This window comes from Ranitomeya variabilis, chromosome 2, assembly GCF_051348905.1.
Source record: "Ranitomeya variabilis isolate aRanVar5 chromosome 2, aRanVar5.hap1, whole genome shotgun sequence".
Lineage (NCBI taxonomy): Eukaryota > Metazoa > Chordata > Amphibia > Anura > Dendrobatidae > Ranitomeya > Ranitomeya variabilis.
The window spans coordinates 627,179,950-627,199,666 of NC_135233.1; the positions used below are offsets into that span (position 1 = coordinate 627,179,950).

General features: G+C 44.7%; 1 protein-coding gene across 1 annotated transcript in view; it reads left to right on the forward strand.

Annotated features, from left to right (window-relative positions):
- The window catches only part of TMEM208 (transmembrane protein 208), a 110,360-nt gene extending 100,860 nt beyond the window's left edge, over nucleotides 1–9,500 (forward strand). The window contains exon 6 of the mRNA XM_077289042.1: nucleotides 8,461–9,500. Coding sequence (XP_077145157.1) covers nucleotides 8,461–8,601 — 141 coding nt within the window. The 3' untranslated portion in view covers nucleotides 8,602–9,500. The remainder of the gene's footprint in view (nucleotides 1–8,460) is intronic.
- Nucleotides 9,501–19,717: the final 10,217 nt, after the last annotated feature.

Sequence of the window (19,717 nt, forward strand, 5' to 3'; positions counted from 1 at the left end):
GCATATGCCAGAGGGAAATCCCAGTGAATCTGAAGGGAGTCTATTAAACAGGGTTTGTCCGCCACCCGAAGCGAAGCAAACTTCCTGGTCTGTCTGTTCTCTCTCGTTGCAAATAGGTCTATAACGGGCAACCCCCATAGATCTACTATCTGTTTGAACACCCGTCGACTTAGAACCCATTCTCCTTGACTTAGAGAATGACGGCTGAGGTAATCTGCTTCTGTGTGGAGCTCTCCCCGAATGTGAACGGCCGACAGAGAGCGAAAATGAGCTTCGGCTATGTTGAGTATGTCTGTGGCGGTGTTCATTAGGGATCTTGATCTTGTACCCCCTTGATGGTTGAGATACGCCACTACTGTTGTGTTGTCTGACTGGACTCTTACATGTGAATCCTGCAGAGATGGTAGCAACCTGAGTAGGGCCTTTTTGACTGCCGTAAGCTCTTTCCAATTCGAGGACTCTTGAGCCTCTAAAAGAGACCATTGTCCCTGAGTCCAAGCATCTCCTATGTGAGCTCCCCATCCTATCGGACTGGCATCGGTTGTGACCGTGTTGTCTGGTACTATATTCCAGCTTACTCCTTTTCCTAAATGTCCCATGTCTAGCCACCATCTCAGACTGTCTAGAGTGGCAGTGGATCGCCTGAGTCTTTTGCCTAATTGTCCTTGAAGACTCTTCTCTGCAACCAAGACCTGGGCCTGCAACACTCGAGTGTGGAACTGAGCCCACTGGACGGCCGGTATGCACGATGTCAAGGATCCCAGAAGAGACATAGCGTCTCTCAAAGTCAGATCTGGCCTTTTTGTTACAGTACTGACTTTGTGCACAATCTTCTGCTTTTTCTCTTCCGGAAGGAAACATAGTTGCTCTTCCGAATTTAGCAGAATACCTAGGAAGGTCTGAGTCGATGATGGTTCCAATCTTGACTTTTCCAAATTGACTAGCCAACCCAAGTCCTGTAAGGAAGATATTACATGATTTAGGTGATTCCTACACTGAAAAAACGAATTCCCCACTACCAGGAAGTCATCCAAGTAGGGTATAACTAACGTATCGTGTTCTCTGACATAGGCCATTACTTCCGCAATGACCTTAGTAAACACTCTCGGTGCCATAGATAGACCAAATGGCATTGCAGTAAACTGAAAGTGTCTGACCTGGTCGTTTAAGCGCAACGCCATTCTGAGGAATTGTTGATGATCCTGGTGAATGGGCAGATGGTAATACGCATCCTTTAAATCCAGGACTGTCATATAACATCTGGGAAAAAGAAGTTTAGTCGCCGTTTTAATAGATTCCATCTTAAAAGCATGATATTGTAGATGCTTGTTCAATTTCCGTAAATTTATGATGGTTCGAAAGGATCCATCAGGTTTGGGGATTAAAAATAAAGGGGAATAGAACCCTTTCCCCTGTTGTTGTTTTGGAACCTCTACTATAACTGTTTTCCGTCTTAACATCTGAACCTCTTTTTCAAGGGCCTTTTGTTGGTCTAAGGAATCAGGGGTAGTCAAGATATAAAAATTTGAAGGTTTTCCCCGAAATTCTAATTTTAACCCCGATTTAATTATGCCCAAAACCCAATTGCTCGATGATATTTTGGCCCACTGAGCATAGTAGTGTTTTAACCTGCCCCCTACTGGGAGGTCACTATTAACGGTAATTTCTTCTTCTTCTTGATGAAGATGATGAGGCATTAAAGTCCGAACCTTTCTTCTTCGGGTCTGTTGATTCCCAGTCTCGGTTCTGATAAGGTCTTCGGTATTGGAAGCGTCTCCTGAAGGTATTCCTAAAAGTAGGATTAAATACTTTAGGAAACCCCTTTTTCCTATCCTCAGGTTTAGCTAGGATGTCATCCAATACCGGGCCAAACAGGTACTCACCCCTACACGGAATTGTACACAGTTTAGCTCTCGCCTGGGCGTCTCCATTCCAGGTCTTAAGCCATAGGGCTCGTCGAGCAGCCTTTGAAAGACCTGCTGATCTGGCTGCTAATTTTAAAGAATCCACAGATGCATCCGCTAAATACGCCACCCCTTCCCGTATTTGCGATAGGGAGTTCAGCATTTTGTCTCTGGACACTTTGGATTTCAGCTGTTCTTCCAGCTGGGTTACCCAAACCATGACAGATCTAGCCGTACAAGTACTGGAGATTGCCGGTTTGAAGGCACCAGCAGACGACTCCCACACCTTCTTCAAAAACATGTCCGTTTTCCTATCTGACCTTTGTCCTGTTTATCCCATTCCCGTTTTATAAGGGTCTTAACTGTATCCACTACCGGGAATGTCTTACGACTCTTCTGGCACAAGCCCGCAAACATTAAGTCTTGTGCAGATTTTGGTTCCCTGTTCTCTGCAACCCCCATGGTTGCTCGGACTCCTTTCACTAACATATCCATGTTATCAACCGAAAAACATGGCCTTCCTTCTTCCTCTGAGGAGGATGGTGATAAGGAGCGGGAACATTCACCTTCTTGCAGGGATGGACTAGATCCTGGAGATATGTCCCTGCTCGACCTTCTATGGCGGCTGCTTCTAAGGGAATAGTTTATATCTTCCCTGATGACCTCTCTAAGGTCTGAAGATCGAAGGGGAGCTTCCTCTTCTAAGGTCTGACAGATGCACGCCTGGCAAAGCCTTTTAGTATAACTGTCAGGCATTGGGGTCATGCATAACGCACATTGCTTGTGCTTAGATTTAGATGACTTTTTCCTCCAAAAACAAAGCACAAAATAACGGACCATATCAGCACCAGGAGCATTGTTAACACTCACCATAAGGCTGAATCTGTGAATACCGGTTTTGGAGGAGAACGATCCACCTGTGACGCTGGGGCGCTCACACGCTGCTGCCCCCGTACCACGCTGCTGCTGCTTCTTGAGCGGCTACCGCTCTTGCTGCGCTGCTCCGGTCCCTCTCCCTGAGGGTGCTCGGCGTCCCCTACTGAGGACATTGCTGCACGCTTCCTTCCACAGCCGCCGCTCTTTTCAAAACGCTGCAGCGCTCCTCCTCCAGCTTACCCCGGAAGTGTAAGAACTACTTCCGGGTTCACCGGCGCCGGTGAGAACGCTGAACCCGCGCCCAACAGCGGACCAGGACGGCACTGCCCGACTCCTGGGATGCCTCCGCATGGCCAGACGAAGGGGGGTCTGCACGCAGGACACCCCCGACGCTGCTTCCGGGCCCCCGATTCTGCCGTTCTCAAACGGATACCGCACAGAGGCATGGCGGACCCGGGTAAGGTTCATCCTGTAGGCTCCCGCCGTCCGGACAGGAACCCAAACTGGAGTGGTGAGGGGGACCGCCCCTTTAAATCCTGTAGGTTCCTGTCCGGATGGAGGGCGGATCCCCTCTCTCGTAGGGGTGCTGTCGTGGCGATAGGAAAAGTATAATGGGGATCGACATCTTTTCCATGACAGCCAACCCAGCAGATGGAGAGACCCAACCAGGAATGTTCACATTTCAAGCAATTAATGGCAGACACCAACAAAATGGCATCAATTTCACCAAAGTAGAAATAGAATAGGGACCAACAGGTCTTCCACTGCAGTTAACCCAGCAGATGGATACCCAACCAGGAGTGTTCACATTTCCACAAATTTGTTAACAGCAGCAGGCACAGAAGCCACACTAAAGATATAACAGACTGCAATTACGCAAGATCAAGTGCAGCACATAAAAACTTCTACATCACCTAGTCTGTAGGGTCTGATATTGGGGTGCAAAAGTCCTTGGAGATCCCTGACTTGTTCATCTTGATGAAAGTTAGGCGGTCTGCACTTTCAGGGGACAGCCGGCTGTGCTTATCCGTAAGGACACCACCAGCAGTGCTGAAGACACATTCTGAGAGAATGCTGTCTGCTGGGCACGATAAAACCTCCAAGGCATGTGAGGCGAACTCAGGCCACTCATCCATTTTGGAAGACCAAAAGGTGAAAGGGTCCAAACCCTCCCTGATGGTATGGATATTCAGTTCTAGATACTCCTGCACCATCCTCTCCATTCGTTCACTACTTGTAAGACTTGGACTCTGTTGTGCTGGTGGATGAGTTGGTCAAAAAAAAGTGTCAAAGGACTCACAGAAATTTTCTTCCATTTCCACCATTGCTGCTGCTAATGTGGCATTGACAAATTGAGGTGACGGGAGTTGGAAGTCTAGAGCTTCGATTTGAACTGTGTGCTTCACTGCTGTCTTAGAGAAAAGCTCTCTTATGGTTGTGTAAAAGCATGTTTTGATACTCCAGCATTCGCTGGTCCCTTTCAAGGGCAGGAAGCATCAGGCGAAATTTTATTTTATAATGTGGATCTAACTGTGGCAGCCCAGTAGTCAGCAGTATTCCTAATCATAACTATACGGAGATCTTGTTGCAGATAGTGCAGCAAGAAGGCACTCATATGTCGGGCTGTACCATGAGGTCCAAGCCCATGCTGTGTTGGTGGCTGGGTAACACTGATGCTTGTGTTTTCTGTCCCCTCTCGCCAACCACGAACAACAGAGAGGGATGATTATCCTCTTCATCTTCTGAAAGTTGCTCGCCCATCACCTCTTCCCCCTCAGTTTGTTCCTCGGATCTTGCACCTTCACTAACAGTTTGTCTGTTATCACCAGCCCCCCTCGATCGCAATAATCCACCATCCCTTGGCATCCCCCTGAGTGACGACAGTCTTAAATTTAGAGACAATGTTATCCCTTTCGCATTCTTCTCTGCTTTCTCTTCTTCTGGGACCACCATCTCCTCCTGCAGGCTATTCAAAGTCTGCTCCAGCATATGGATGACCGGAATAGTGATGCTGGTAATGGAGTCGTCAGCGCTAACCATCTTAGTAGCCATTTCAAAACTGTGTAGAAGGGTGCAGAGGTCCTTAATCTGTGCCCATTCTGTAAACGTGATATTCGCCACCTCCGTACTGCATTGGCCAAGGCTATACGACATGACATACTGCGTCAGGGCTCGTTGCTGCTGCCACAGTCGATGCAACATGTGCAAAGTGGAATTCCACCATGTCGGCACATCACATATCAACCTGTTAACTGTCATGGACAAAGGCCTATGTATCGATGCAAGTCGATGACCTGAGGGGTGCAAATGGCAGAAGTGAGCACACTGCTTCTGTGCCTTCTGAAACAGCTCACCCAGGCCAGGATAGTGGTGGAGAAAACGTTGTACCACCAGGTTGAGGACGTGAACAATGGGTCAAGGTACGGGTGATGTCTGCGAAATGCTATTGTAGCGCAAGCATAGCTTTCTTAGAAAAATAATGGCGACTGGGCAACTGGTACTGGGAGACAGCAATGGCCATCAGATTTCGGAAACCGTCTGTATCTACCAGGCGGAAAGGCAGCATTTCCGTGGCCATCAGATTGGAGATGGTGTAGTTCAACCTCTTAGCTCTGTCATGTGTAGGATGAAACAATCTTTTACGTGACCACAACTGCGGGACCGTGGGCTGGCTGCAGTGCTGTGAGAGGGTGGAATACGGTGAACCGGACAAACTGCTGGGCTGTGAGAGAGGTGCAGGCGGTGATGTTATGTTTGATTGAAAAAGTTGTGGTGTGCTTGTTCTCCCAGATTGGTCAAAAACAGCAGGCATGTGTCCTCTTCCATTACAGCTTCATGTCTGTTACAGCACGCATGTCTGCTTACAAGGTTTTGCGGTCGGAGACGTGCGTCACAAAACTTTGCACTTTAACCAAGAAGGAGGAAGAAGCAGCAGTTGCGATTGATTGAGTGGCTGATGGTTGTTGAGGTCCGCATTTTAGCGCAGTGGGATTCCCAGAGTAAAGCATGTTGATAGCTCATGTCAAGGTTTATACATGTAGTAGTCAAATTATTGCACTTTTTCCCCTCTATTCAATTTTTTTTTTTTTTGCAAAGTTGGCAAATTACGTGATTTTGTCTCATCCTTTGCTGTGTCAAAAAAGGCCCAGTCTAGGCAACCCTTGCCGCCACTGTGAGCTGCAGACCCACGGACGCTGCTGCCTCAGCCACAGTTGTGGCTGAGGATGCATTGCTCATCGTGGCTGCATCGCTACGTGTTTGCAACGTAACCTCCATATCTTCCTCCTCCTCCACCTCAGAAGACCTACTCAGCTGCTTGCTTCTGTGTTCACGCCAACTGCACAATAGCAGCAGTGCACAACATACTTGTAGGGCAGGTGCCCTGCTGGCTTTGTTTGTGGACCTCAGTAATGGCAAAAAAAAAAATCTGCTGCAAGGTCGATTTCACAGCTACACAGGACACTACCTTTCTAAACTAACTGCGTAATAAACAACTGCCTAGCTAACTAGCTAAAATCTAGCTGCTAACAGTGCCGGTGTCAGGAGCAGCCTCTCTGGCTGTTGTTAGTGTCAAAATGGTTCTAAAACAAGATGTCCTCTATTTATATGGAGAGAGACATATAGTTTTCGCAGCCAATGACACCAAGCCGTTGTGTCAGGACATTGTGGATGTTTCCTGCGCCCTGACTGGCTAGCGGCAATCTGGACAAATAAAGTTAGAAAAAAAAAGCATTTCCAAGAACGCCGCGCCTCTGAGCTCAGAAAACCCCCTCCCCTCATCAAACGCGAGCCAAGCGCTCAGGATACACCACCGTTATCCTAGCCAAAGTGTTCTCAATACTTTAGTAGCAACTCAAATATTTTCCCGCACTTTTTACCAAATATTTCCGATTTTTAGAAAACTTTCCTTGTGTTTCCGATCACAAATCCGAATGTGCCATATTCTTTACGATTTTATGTTTGGCCATCGTTTTTCAAACAAATTCGCTCATCACTAGTTATAATAACGTGGATATCCATATAGTGTGATTTACAGTGATGTGCTTCAGGAGGTACGATCCCAGTGCTGGGGAGCAGAAAAGGGGGGACTGTGCCACAACATATTTTTAGTTATCTATTTTTTTTATCCCCCTTCCTTTTTTACACTAAGGATTTTTATGTACTAACTAATTTATATATATTTGTTAGCTGCCCCATTATTAAATCTCTAGGGTCACTTTCAGCAAGTCACTGACATCGCCATTAAAAACCACTAGTTTACTGCAGTAAAATCACCAGCCGAATAATTCTTTGTTTTCAAACTCTTCAGGTCTTGGCGCCTGTTCTATTTTTTTCTGTATTTATTATTATTATTATTATTATTATTATTATCCCATGTACACCTGTATTACGTTGTTGTTTATATATGGTGGTCCTGAAGAAGGAGTCGGTGGACGCCTTGACAATAAACCTACAGTATTATCATACCACTTATTGTGTCGTATTCCAGAAAGCGCAGAAACACGTTCAATCCTGCTACTCAAAGAAAGTGCACATAAGTGCGTGTCCATGTCTTGTGTTATACCGCAGAGGATTATTAGCACCAGATTTATGTACAACTAGATGGTGGCCTGATTCTAACACATCGGGTATTCTAGAATATGCATGTCCACGTAGTATATTGCCCAGCCACGTAGTATATTGGCCAGCCACGTAGTATATTGGCCAGCCACGTAGTATATTGCCCAGTCACGTAGTATATTGCCCAGTCACGTAGTATATTGCCCAGTCACGTAGTATATTGCCCAGTCACGTAGTATATTGCCCAGCCACGTAGTATATTGCCCAGCCACGTAGTATATTGCCCAGCCACGTAGTATATTGCCCAGCCATGTAGTATATTGCACAGCCACGTAGTATATTGCACAGCGACGGAGTATGCAGCACAGAGCCACGTAGTATACAGACTTAAAATAAAAAAATAAACATATACTCACCTTCCGAAGTCCCGTTGAAGTCCTGGCCCTGTGTGCGGTGCACGCGGCAGCTTCCAGTCCCAGGGTTGGTATGAGCGCAGGACCTGTGATGACGTCGCGGTCACATGACCGTGACGTCATGGCAGGTCCTTCTCGCATTCCATTCTTGGCACCAGAACCTGCCACTTGCATGGAGCGGTCACCGGAGCGTCGCGAGGAGCGGGAAAGGCGGCGGAAGGTGAGTATATAATGATTTTTTATTTTTTTTATTATTTTTAACATTAGATCTTTTTACTATTGATGCTGCATAAGCAGCATCAATAGTAAAAATTTGGTCACACAGGGTTAATAGCAGCGTTAATGGGGTGCGTTACACCTCTGCATAACGCGGTCCGTTAGCGCTGCCATTAACCCTGTGTGAGCGCTGACTGGAGGGGATTATGGAGCGGGCACTGACTGCGGGGAGGAAGGAGCGGCCATTTTGGCACCGAACTGTGCCTGTCGCTGATTGGTCGTGGCAAAACAGCCACGACCAATCAGCGAGTTGGATTTCCGTGACAGACAGAGGCCGCGACCAATGAATATCTGTGACAGACAGACAGAAAGACGGAAGTACCCCTTAGACAATTATATAGTAGATGTATTACTATGTGTGATGGGCAGTATGGCTGCCAGTGGTGGCAGTGGCATTGGTGACCATTGACTTCCTTTCCTTCCTTCCGCAGGCTCCTGGACGTGCTCTGTATTTGCTTTGGGTAAATGTTCTTGGCCCTTGGTTCTCAGCAGATTCATCCTCAGCCGCTCCACAAGAACAGAATGAAAAACGACAGCGACGGCAGGAAAGGCGGCAGATGAAGCGCTTCTGAGCCCAGCAATGTGCAAACTGGAAAAGGACAATGTCTCGTTCTGCTCTTCATGTCTGACATGTGGAGGCTTTTCTATGCAAGACTTCCAGTGGTTCCTGGGCAAGGCGTGTACCTATAGCACGTCGGGCTTGTCCATTGCTGCTAATAATAAAGTTTTCACAGCACAGAACTCCAGTCACTGGTATCTTTCATCTCTTACCTGCACATTTCCAGAGAAGTGACACGTCATTCTGGAACTATTATGTTGGGAGTGTCATAAAAAGCATGGAGCATGCCCAGTTCCTGGCACTGACCTATCATTAGTATGGAACATAAGACAGAACGTTAGAGGGCTTATACTCCTTCGTGGCCACCACCCGATATACTGACCGTTCAGCAGGTGACGTGTGATCCCTTGTGGCCACAACCGATATAGTGATCGTTCATCGGGTTATGTATGATTTATAAAGCTATAAACCTAAGCTATATAATGCTATATATATTTTTATCAGAGATGTGTTCACTAAGTACCTTGTGATGTCTCCATGCACTATTGCTGTTTGTTTACTGCAGGGTATTTGCTCACTTTGTATTAGGTTTTGGAGGTTCCGTCAAAGCCTTGGACACGTATAGGTGGTGGACTATTTCAGCAAGATGGGTCACTTGGTTCCTCTACTAAAATTGCCTACAGCTAAGTGTTCAGTTCCATTGTTTCATTCAAATCATGTAGTTACATGGTCATTTGTAAAAACATTATTTCTGGTAGAGGGTTCGGTTTATGGTTGGCGTTTGGTATAGTTTTTGCTCCAGCTTAGGAATTAAGTCTTTATTCTCTTCAGATTATCATCTTGAGACTAATGGTCATATGGAGACAATGAGCCAAGATTTAGAACAATATTAAAGATGTTTTGTTTCATCTATTGAAGAGGACTGGTTGGATTTTCTTTCTCTGGCTGCGTTGACTCTCAATATCCGCACCTCTACTGCTGCCAGTGCCTCTCATTTTTTTTTTTTTTTTTTTTTTGGGGGGGGGGGGGGGTTTCATGCAGTTTTTGTAAAATTGTCTGTGTTGCAATCTATGTGCCCAGAGAAGGAAAGATACTCTTCTTGTTTGATTAAGGTCTGGAGAGATGTTGAAAAAGGTCTTTTGATAACTTGCGATTGCAGACGTTGGAGGATTCCTCTCTTTAATCCCCTACTGACCTCCGACAGAATAGTATGTCCGATGGCAGTATCCCCGCTTTGATGTGGGCTCCGGCGGTGAGCCCACATCACAGCCAGGACATGTCAGCTGTTTTGAACAGCTGACATGTGCCTGCAATAGGCGCGGGCGGAATCGCGATCTGTACGCACCTATTAACTAGTTAAATGCCGCTGTCAAACGCTGACTGTGGCATTTCACAAGCCCTTCCGGCCATTGGGCCGGAAATGCGCACACTGACGTGATTGGGGGTCAGCGGTCCATCAGCATGACAACCAGAGGTCTCCTGAAGACCTCTATGGTTGTTGATGCCAGATTGCTGTGAGCGCCATCCTGTGGTTGGCGCTCATAGGAATGCAGCAATTCTATTACATAGGAGTGTTCTGAGCATCGCTCCTATGTAGCAGAGCCGATCAGGCTATGCCAGCTTTTAGCTTCTCATGGAGGCTATTGAAGCATGGCAAAAGTAAAAAAAAATAATATATATATATATTTTTAAAAATCTAAAACAAAAAAATTGTATAAAAGTTGAAATCGCCCCTTTTTCGCTTCATTCAAAATAAAACAATGAAAAAAAATCAAACCTACACATATTTGGTATTGCCGCGTTCAGAATCGCCCGATCTATCAATAAAAAAAACAAATTAACTTGATTGATAAACAGCGTAGCGAGAAAAAAGTAGAAACCCTAGAATTACTTCTTTTGCTCGCCGCGACCTTGCATTAAAATGCAATAACGGGCGATCAAAAGATAGTATCCGCACCAGAATGGTATCATTAAAAACGTCAGCTCGGCACCCAAAAAATAAGCCCTCACCCGACCCCAGATCACGAAAAATGGAAACGCTATGGGTATCGGAAAATAGCGCAATTTTTTTACCGGCAACTGAAAAAAAATCGGTGTGTCATTCTCTGTCCTCTGATGTGATTGCACATCAGAGGACAGAGAAATAGGGGGATCGGGGACCCTGTTATACTTACCGGTGTCCCTGAGTCTTCCTGCGTCCCCGTGATCTGCCGGCCGGCAGAGGAAGATTCTTCCTCTTGTTTTATTTTGGTCACTGTGAGATCCTATCACAGTGATCAAAATAAAAAATAGTAAATAACCCCCCCCCCCCCTTTATCACTCCCTTAGGAAAAAGCAATACAATAAAAATAACATAATAAAAAATGTATGTATTTCCATTTTCCAATTAGGGTTGGGGCTAAAGTTAGGGCTAGGGTTGGGGCTAAAGTTAGGGTTAGGGTTGGGGCTAAAGTTAGGGTTGGTGCTAAAGTTAGGATTGAGGCTAAAGTTAGGGTTAGAGTTGGGATTAGGGTTAAGGTTGGGATTAGGGTTTGGATTAGGGTTGGTGCTAAAGTTAGGGATAGGGTTGGGGCTAAAGTTAGGGTTGGGCTAAAGTTAGGGTTGGGGCTAAAGTTAGGGTTGGGGCTAAAGTTAGGGTTAAGGTTGGGATTAGGGTTTGGGTTAGGGTTGGCATTAGGGTTACGTTTGGGATTAGGGTTAGGGTTGCGATTAGGGTTAGGGGTGTTTTGGGATTAGGGTTGGGATTAGGGTTAGGGTTGAGATTATGATTAGGGGTGCGTTGGGCTTAAGGATTTGATTAGGGTTAGGGGTGTTTTGGGATTAGGGTTGGGGTTAGGGTTGAGATTATGATTAGGGGTGTGTTGGGCTTAAGGATTTGATTAGGATTAAGGTTAGGGGTGTTTTGGTGTTAGGGTTTTGATTAGGGTTAGGGTTTTTTTGGGGTTAGGGTTTTGATTTAGGGTTATGGATTGGGATTAGGTTTAGGGGTGTGTTGGGGTTAGGGTTGGAGTTAGAATTGGGGGGGTTTCCACTGTTTAGGTACATCGGGGGTCTCCAAACGTGACAGCCAATTTTGCGCCTAAAAAGTCAAATGGTGCTCTCTCCCTTATGAGCTCTGCCTTGCGCCCAAACAGTGGTTTACCCCCACATATGGGGTATCAGCATATTCAGGACTAGTTGGACATCAACCTTTGGGGTCCAGTTTCTCCTGTTACCCTTGCAAAAATAAAAAAATGTGGGGCTAAAAAATCATTTTTGTGGAAAAAAAAGATTTTTTATTTTCACGGCTCTGCGTCAAACTTCTGTGAAGCACTTGGGCGTTCAAAATGCTCACCACATATCTAGATAAGTTCCTTGGGGGGTCTAGCAAATGCAACATAATTCCCGCAGACCATTCTATCAGTCTGCATTTCAAAACGGTGCCCCTTCCCTTCCAAGCTCTGCCATGCGCCAAAACAGTGGTCCCCCCCATATAAGGGGTATCAGCGTACTCCGCATACATTGCACAATAAATTTGGGGGTCCAATTTCTCCTGTTACCCTTGTGAAAGTAAAAATTTGGGGGTGAAAAGATCATTTTTGTGGAAAAAATATGATTTTTTATTTTCATGGCGCTACGTTATAAACTTCTGTGAAGCAGTTGGGGGTTCATAGTGCTCACCACACATCTAGATAAGCTCTTTGAGGGGGTCTAGTTTCCAAAATGGGGTCACTTGTGGGGGGTTTCTACTGTTTAGGTACATCAGGAGCTCTGCAAATGCAATATGACGCCTGCAGACCATTCCATCAAAGTCTGCATTTTAACACATCACTACTTTCCTTCCGAGCCCCGATGTGTGCCCAAACAGTGGTCCCCCCCACATATGGGGTATCCGCGTACTCAGGACAAACTGGACAACAAATTTTGGGGTCCAATTTCTCATGTTACCCTTGAGAAAATAAATTGCGAGCTAAAAAATCATTTTTGAGGGGAAAAAAAAGGATTTTTTATTTTCACTGCTCTGCGTTATAAATTTCTGTGAAGCACTTGGGCATTCAAAGTGCTCACCACACATCTAGATAAGTTCCTTAATGGGTCTAGTTTCCAAAATGGTGTCACTTGTTGGGTGTTTCCACTGTTTAGGCACATCAGGGGCTCTCCAAACGCGACATGGCTTCCGATCTCAATTCCAGCCAATTCTGCATTGAAAAAGTCAAACAGAACTCCTTCTCTTCAAAGCTCTGCCATGCTCCCAAACAGTGGTTTACCCCCACATATGGGGTATCGACGTACTCAGGACAAATTGTACAACAACATTTGAGGTCTAATTTCTCCTGTTACCTTGTAAAAATAAAAATTTTGGGGCGAAAAGATCATTTTTGTAGGAAAAAATGCGATTTTTTATTTTCACATCTCTACGTTATAAACTTCTGTGAAGCACTTGGGGATTCAAAGTGCTCACCACACATCTAGATAAGTTCCTTAAGGGGTCTAGTTTCCAAGATGGTGTCACTTGTGGGGGGTTTCCACTGTTTAGGCACATCAGGGGCTCTCCAAACGCGACATGGCGTCCGATCTCAATTCCAGCCAATTCTGCATTGAAAAAGTCAAACGATGCTCCTTCTCTTCCAAGCTCTGCCGTGCGCCCAAACAGCGGTTTACCCCGACATATGGGGTATCGGCGTACTCACGAGAAATTGCACAACAACTTTCGTGGTCTAATTTCTCCTGTTACCCTTGTGAAAATAAGAATTTGTGGGCGAAAAAATAATTTTTGTGTAAAAAAATGAATTTTTTTATTTTCATGGCTCTACGTTATAAACTTCTGTGAAGCACTTGGGGATTCAAAGTGCTCACCACACATCTATATAAGTTCCTTAAGGGGTCTAGTTTCCAAAATGGTGTCACTTGTGGGGGGTTAACTTTCCACTGTTTAGGCACATGAGGGGCTCTCCAAACGCGACATGGCGTCTGTTGTGATTTTGCTTTTTGCTCCCTCTAGTGGTCATTAGTGATTTGACTCTGGAGCGTCTGTCTTTTCCTATATCCTCACCTGGGCCGTTAGTACAGGGGCGTTGCTATATAAGCTCCCTGGACCTTCAGTTCAATGCCTGGCATCGTTGAAATCAGAGCTAATCTGTTGTGCTCTTGTCCTCTGATCCTGGTTCCTGTTTTTCAAGCTAAGTCTGCTTCTTTGCTTTTTGCTTTTGTTTTGTTTGGTATTTTTGTCCAGCTTGTTCCTATCTGTATCCTGACCTTTGCTGGAAGCTCTAGGGGGCTGGTGTTCTCCCCCCGGACCGTTAGACGGTTCGGGGGTTCTTGAATCTCCAGCGTGGATTTTTATAGGGTTTTTGTTGACCAGATAAGTTATCTTGCTTTATTCTGCTATTAGTAAGCTGGCCTCTCTTTGCTGAACCTGGTTCATTTCTGTGTTTGTCATTTCCTCTTACCTCACCGTTATTATTTGTAGGGGGCTTGTATCTTGCTTTGGGGTCCCTTTCTCTGGAGGCAAGAGAGGTCTTTGTTTTCTTCTCCTAGGGGTAGTTAGATTCTCCGGCTGGCGCGAGTCATCTAGCGATCACCGTAGGCATGATCCCCGGCTACTTCTAGTGTTGGCGTTAGGAGTAGCTATTTGGTCAACCCAGTTACCACAGCCCTATGAGCTGGATTTTTGTATCTTGCAGACTTACACGTTCCTCTGAGACCCTGTCCACTGGGGTCATAACAGGCGTCCAATCTCAATTCCAGCCAATTCTACATTGAAAAGTCAAACAGTGCTCCTTCTCTTCTAAGCCCTGCCGTACGCCCAAACAGTGGTTTACCCCCACATATGGGGTATCGGCGTATTCAGGAGAAATTGCACAACCAATTTTGTCGTTCTTTTTCTCTTTTTACACTTGTGAAAATAAAAAAAATTGGTTCTGAATTAAAATGTTTGCAAAAAAAAGTTATATGTTCATTTTTTCCATCCACATTGTTTCAGTTCCTGTGAAGCACGTAAAGGGTTAATAAACTTCTTGAATGTAGTTTTGAGCACCTTGAGGGGTGTAGTTTTTAGAATGGTGTCAAGTTTGAGTATTTTCTGTCATGTACACCCCTCAAAGTGACTTTAAATGTGAGATGGTCCCTAAAAAAAAATGGTTTCGTAAATTTTGTTGTAAAAATGAGAAATCGCTGGTCAACTTTTAACCCTTATAACTTCCTAACAAAAAAAAAATGTTGTTTCCAAAATTGTGCTGATGTAAAGTAGACATGTGGGAAATGTTATTTATTAACTATTTTGTGTTACATATCTCTCTGATTTAAGGGCATACAAATTCAAAGTTTGAAAATTGCAAAATTTTAAAAATTTCATAAAATAAATAAAAAGTAATATCGAAGAAATGTTACCACTAACATGAAGTATAATATGTCACGAAAAAACAATCTTAGAATCAGGGATCCGTTAAAGCGTTCCAGAGTTATAACCTCATAAAGTGACAGTGGTCAGAATTGCAAAAATTGGCTCGGTCATGAAGTATCTAATTGGCTCTGTCACTAAGGGGTTAAAAGTTATGTTTTACTAGTATCTTTCCCTGCTGCAATACTCTGTTTTTTTATAACCTATCCCTGCTTTCCTGGTATCACATAAAATCCCAATGAAATACAGTACAGACCAAAAGTTTGGACACACCTTCTCATTTAGAGATTTTTCTTTATTTTCATGACTATGAAAATTGTACATTCACACTGAAGGCATCAAAACTATGAATTAACACATGTGGAATTATATACTTAACAAAAAAGTGTGAAACAACTGAAATTATGTCTTATAGTCTAGGTTCTTCAAAGTAGCCACCTTTTGCTTTGATGACTGCTTTGCACACTCTTGGCATTCTCTTGATGAGCTTCAAGAGGTAGTCACCGGGAATGGTTTTCACTTCACAGGTGTGCCCTGTCAGGTTTAATAAGTGTGAATTCTTGCCTTATAAATGGGGTTGGGACCATCAGTTGTGTTGTGCAGAAGTCTGGTGGATACACAGCTGATAGTCCTAATGAATAGACTGTTAGAATTTGTATTATGGCAAGAAAAAAGCAGCTAAGTAAAGAAAAACGAGTGGCCATCATTACTTTAAGAAATGAAAGTCAGTCAGTCCGAAAAATTGGGAAAACGTTGAAAGTGTCCCCAAGTGCAGTGGCAAAAACCATCAAGCGCTACAAAGAAACTGGCTCACATGAGGACCGCCCCAGGAAAGGAAGACCAAGAGTCACCTCTGATTCTGAGGATAAGTTTATCCGAGTCACCAGCCTCACAAATGGCAGGTTAACAGCAGCTCAGATTAGAGACCAGGTCAATGCCACACAGAGTTCTAGCAGCAGACACATCTCTACAACAGCTGTTAAGAGGAGACTTTGTGCAGCAGGCCTTCATGGTAAAATAGCTGATAGGAAACCACTGCTAAGGACAGGCAACAAGCAGAAGAGACTTGGGCTAAAGAATACAAGGAATGGACATTAGACCAGTGGAACTCTGTGCTTTGGTCTGATGAGTCCAAATTTGAGATCTTTGGTTCCAACCACCGTGTCTTTGTGCGACGCAGAAAAGGTGAAGTGATGGACTCTACATGCCTGGTTCCCACCGTGAAGCATGGAGGAGGAGGTGTCATGGTGTAGGGGTGCTTTGCTGGTGACACTATTGGGGATTTATTCAAAATTGAAGGCATACTGAACCAGCATGGCTACCACAGCATCTTGCTATTCCATCCGGTTTGCGTTTAGTTGGACCATCATTTATTTTTCAACAGGACAATGACCCCAAACACACCTCCGGGCTGTGTAAGGGCTATTTGACCAAGAAGGAGAGTGATGGGGTGCTACTCCAGATGACCTGGCCTCCACAGTCACCAGACCTGAACCCATTCGAGATGGTTTGGGGTGAGCTGGACCACAGAGTGAAAGCAAAAGGGCCAACAAGTGCTAAGCATCTCTGGGAACTCCTTCAAGATTGTTGCAAGACCATTCCCAGTGACTACCTCTTGAAGCTCATCAAGAGAATGCCAAGAGTGTGCAAAGCAGTCATCAAAGTCATTTTCAGTTGTTTCACACTTTTTTGTTAAGTATATAATTCCACATGTGTTAATTCATAGTTTTGATGCCTTCAGTGTGAATGTACAATTTTCATAGTCATGAAAATACAGAAAAATCTTTAAATGAGAAGGTGTGTCCAAACTTTTGGTCTGTACTGTACATTAAAAGAAGTTGTCCACCACTTGGACATCTTCTCATACCCCTCTCTGATACCCACCTCCCGTGCTGATGCCGTTCCCGCTGTGCCGGCACTCGTGGTCCTGGGGCTCTTGTGCTGTTGTTGTGACATGCGATGCCGGCACTCAGTCAGCACTGGCGTCGCTGTCCCCGCCTTTGGACAAATGGAACATGAAGGGATGTCCAAGAACAACTGCAGCCCGGACTTCCTTTTTATATTCGATTTGTCAATGTAGAGACAGTGACGCCGGCGCCAATTGGGCACCAGCATCACGTGTTACAACTTCGGAGAGAGCTAATGCCAATATCGCGGGAACGGCACCAGCACGGGAGGTGAGTATAGGCTTTATTATGTTATCGGGGCCAAACATTTTGACCAAGATGATGTTCTCCTAGTAGTGGACAACCCTTTACGTTTGTGGCTGTATCATGAAAATGTGGAAAAGGTCACAGGATATGAAGTCTTTTTCAAGGCACTGTAGTTTTGTAAGAATGATTCTGTATATCCCATGTTTTCATAATTTTAGTCCTCTGCTCTTTCTGGGATCTTCGGTCATGTGGGTGGTCCGATCAGTGACTGACCTCTACCTCTGCATGCACGTTTACAAAGAAAGCTGGCAATCACTGACATGACCACCTACTGGACCAAAAAGAATATAGGATTAAATTAGTAAGGTGCAGGCTACACTGAATTTTGTCTCCCTAAACTATCTATCTGCTCAGCTCCCCCGGCAGACTGGATGGCATTTTCATGGTGATGGAAGACCGCAGGTTGATGAAAGTCAGTCGATGTAAGCAGACCCTAGGCTCATCAGTGTTGTTGGTGCCAGCAGCATTTGAAAACAATATTAATCACTATATCAAATCTTCATAAAGAAGATAAAAAATAAGCAGAAGAGGACAAAAAAAGCGCTAGTCTGCATTCCTGTCTATGTAACCCCTGAAATGGGTGGAGGAAGATGGGCACAGATGGAAGTTGTAGGCAATAGCTGCTAGGTGCAATATATCCAGGGAAGATAAGGAAGGCATATGGTATGTGCGCAGATAGTCCAGGGCTGTAAAACATTACAACACAATTGCACTAGATGTATAAGAAAAAAAGAGCTTATGGCTGAATGTTACATCCACAAAGGCGAGTCTGTGTCCCTTGTGTGACGGCTGCTCTGGATTCCTCACTGGCTCCATGTAAAATCATATAAAGTTTTCAGAAAATCCGGTGCTTCACAAAATCAATTTCTTAATTTGAAAAAATGTAAATAAGTTCATGTCATACATGTTTCCTGCATCACCAACCTTAATATTAGAGAGAATGCAGGGTTCCTCTTAACGTTCCTCTGAACGTTTTCTCCGCCTGACGGACAGCGATTTTCCGATGGATCCAGTGCACGACGGATGGCCATCCGTCACAATCCGTCGCTAATACAAGTCTATGGGAAAAAACAAGATCCAGCAGAAAAATTTGCTGGATCCCGTTTTTTCAAAAAGTCGACGGATTTTGACGGGAGCTCAAAGACGGAAGTATGAAAGAGGCCTAAGACACTATGTCCTATGTTAATTGTGTTTGAAAATACCTTGCAAAATAATAAGAGCCAAGTATTAACTTAACATTTTCAGTTAGGGTCACCGGGCCAGAACCAAGCTTGACCCAAATAACTGTATATCCTGAATGATTTTACTAAGAGAAAATGATAATAGTATGAATGGAAGGGAAAGGAGGATGGGAAGAGAAGAAAAAGAGAGAGAAGAAAAAGAGAGGGAGGAAAACAAAAGTGGGGGAAGAGCTTGTGCAGCTGATGCCACCTGCTAATATTCTTGATCAGGTAAATAATGATGGGAAGTTTGGAGAATCCCTGAATAGGATCCAGTGGCGCCAGACTTGGATACATTTGTTGTGGTCTCTGGATGCTTCTGCAGATAATTCCTCCATGTAGCATATGTGTGACCGGCCGCTCTTGCTGCCATTCAGACATAGATGGAGTTGCTATTGATCGCCAGTGTCTGGGAATCACCGAGCGTGCTGCTGTCAGGCAAAAACCTAGGAGACTGCGTTTCTGTGATCTAATGGATCCTGGTAGTACTGAAAGGAGGGCTATCTGGGGCACAGGGGAATCTTCTCTCCTGTGATCTTAAGATAGGCCAAATACACCCCCTCCCAAAAAGGCTTTATTTTGTCGCAGTTCCACCCTATATGGAGCATTGCTCCTGTCTCTATTCCGCAGCACCAGTATGGATCAGGCACAGTTGGAAACATTGTATTCAGCTTTGTCAGGTAGTTATGCCACCTTGACAGAATCTTGTAATTTCTTTCTTGGGCATATCCTGCCACTGACATTTTATGGATAAATAGATATGCTTCTTGTTTGTCTTCTTCTGACAAGGTAATGTGTAATTCATTTTCCCATGCTTGGATAAAGTTAGGGTCCATAGAGGAGGATGATTGGTTTAGGAAACTATATGAGAGAGATCAAGCGAGTCTGAGGCGAATCTCTGAGAAACAGCCCTTCAAAGGGAATCAATGTGAGCGGTAGAGCGCCATCCCTTCCGCCTCCATAAGTTTATAAAAGATCTCATCTGGTCATACTCCAGCCAGGAGAGGCTCTGTGGCGGGTTAATGTTTTGTAATTTCTCTAAGGAGGGAATGTTGGATCCTGTCAATATGTGACATAGGTGAATGTCCGAGCGTGCGCTCCAGCATAGGAATTTTGTTTTCAGATTCCCTGGCGGAAACTCTTGGTTGGAAAATATGGGGGTGAGTGGACTGTAGGTTCTGACTAATGTGTTTTGTTTTATTTGGTCCCAGAACCTCAAAGCATCTCTTACCAGGAGCCCCTGAGGTGCGATCTGTATATTATCTTTGGACTTGATTCATGGGAGGTGCTTCAGAGGGGTAGCGGAGAACCCCTGTT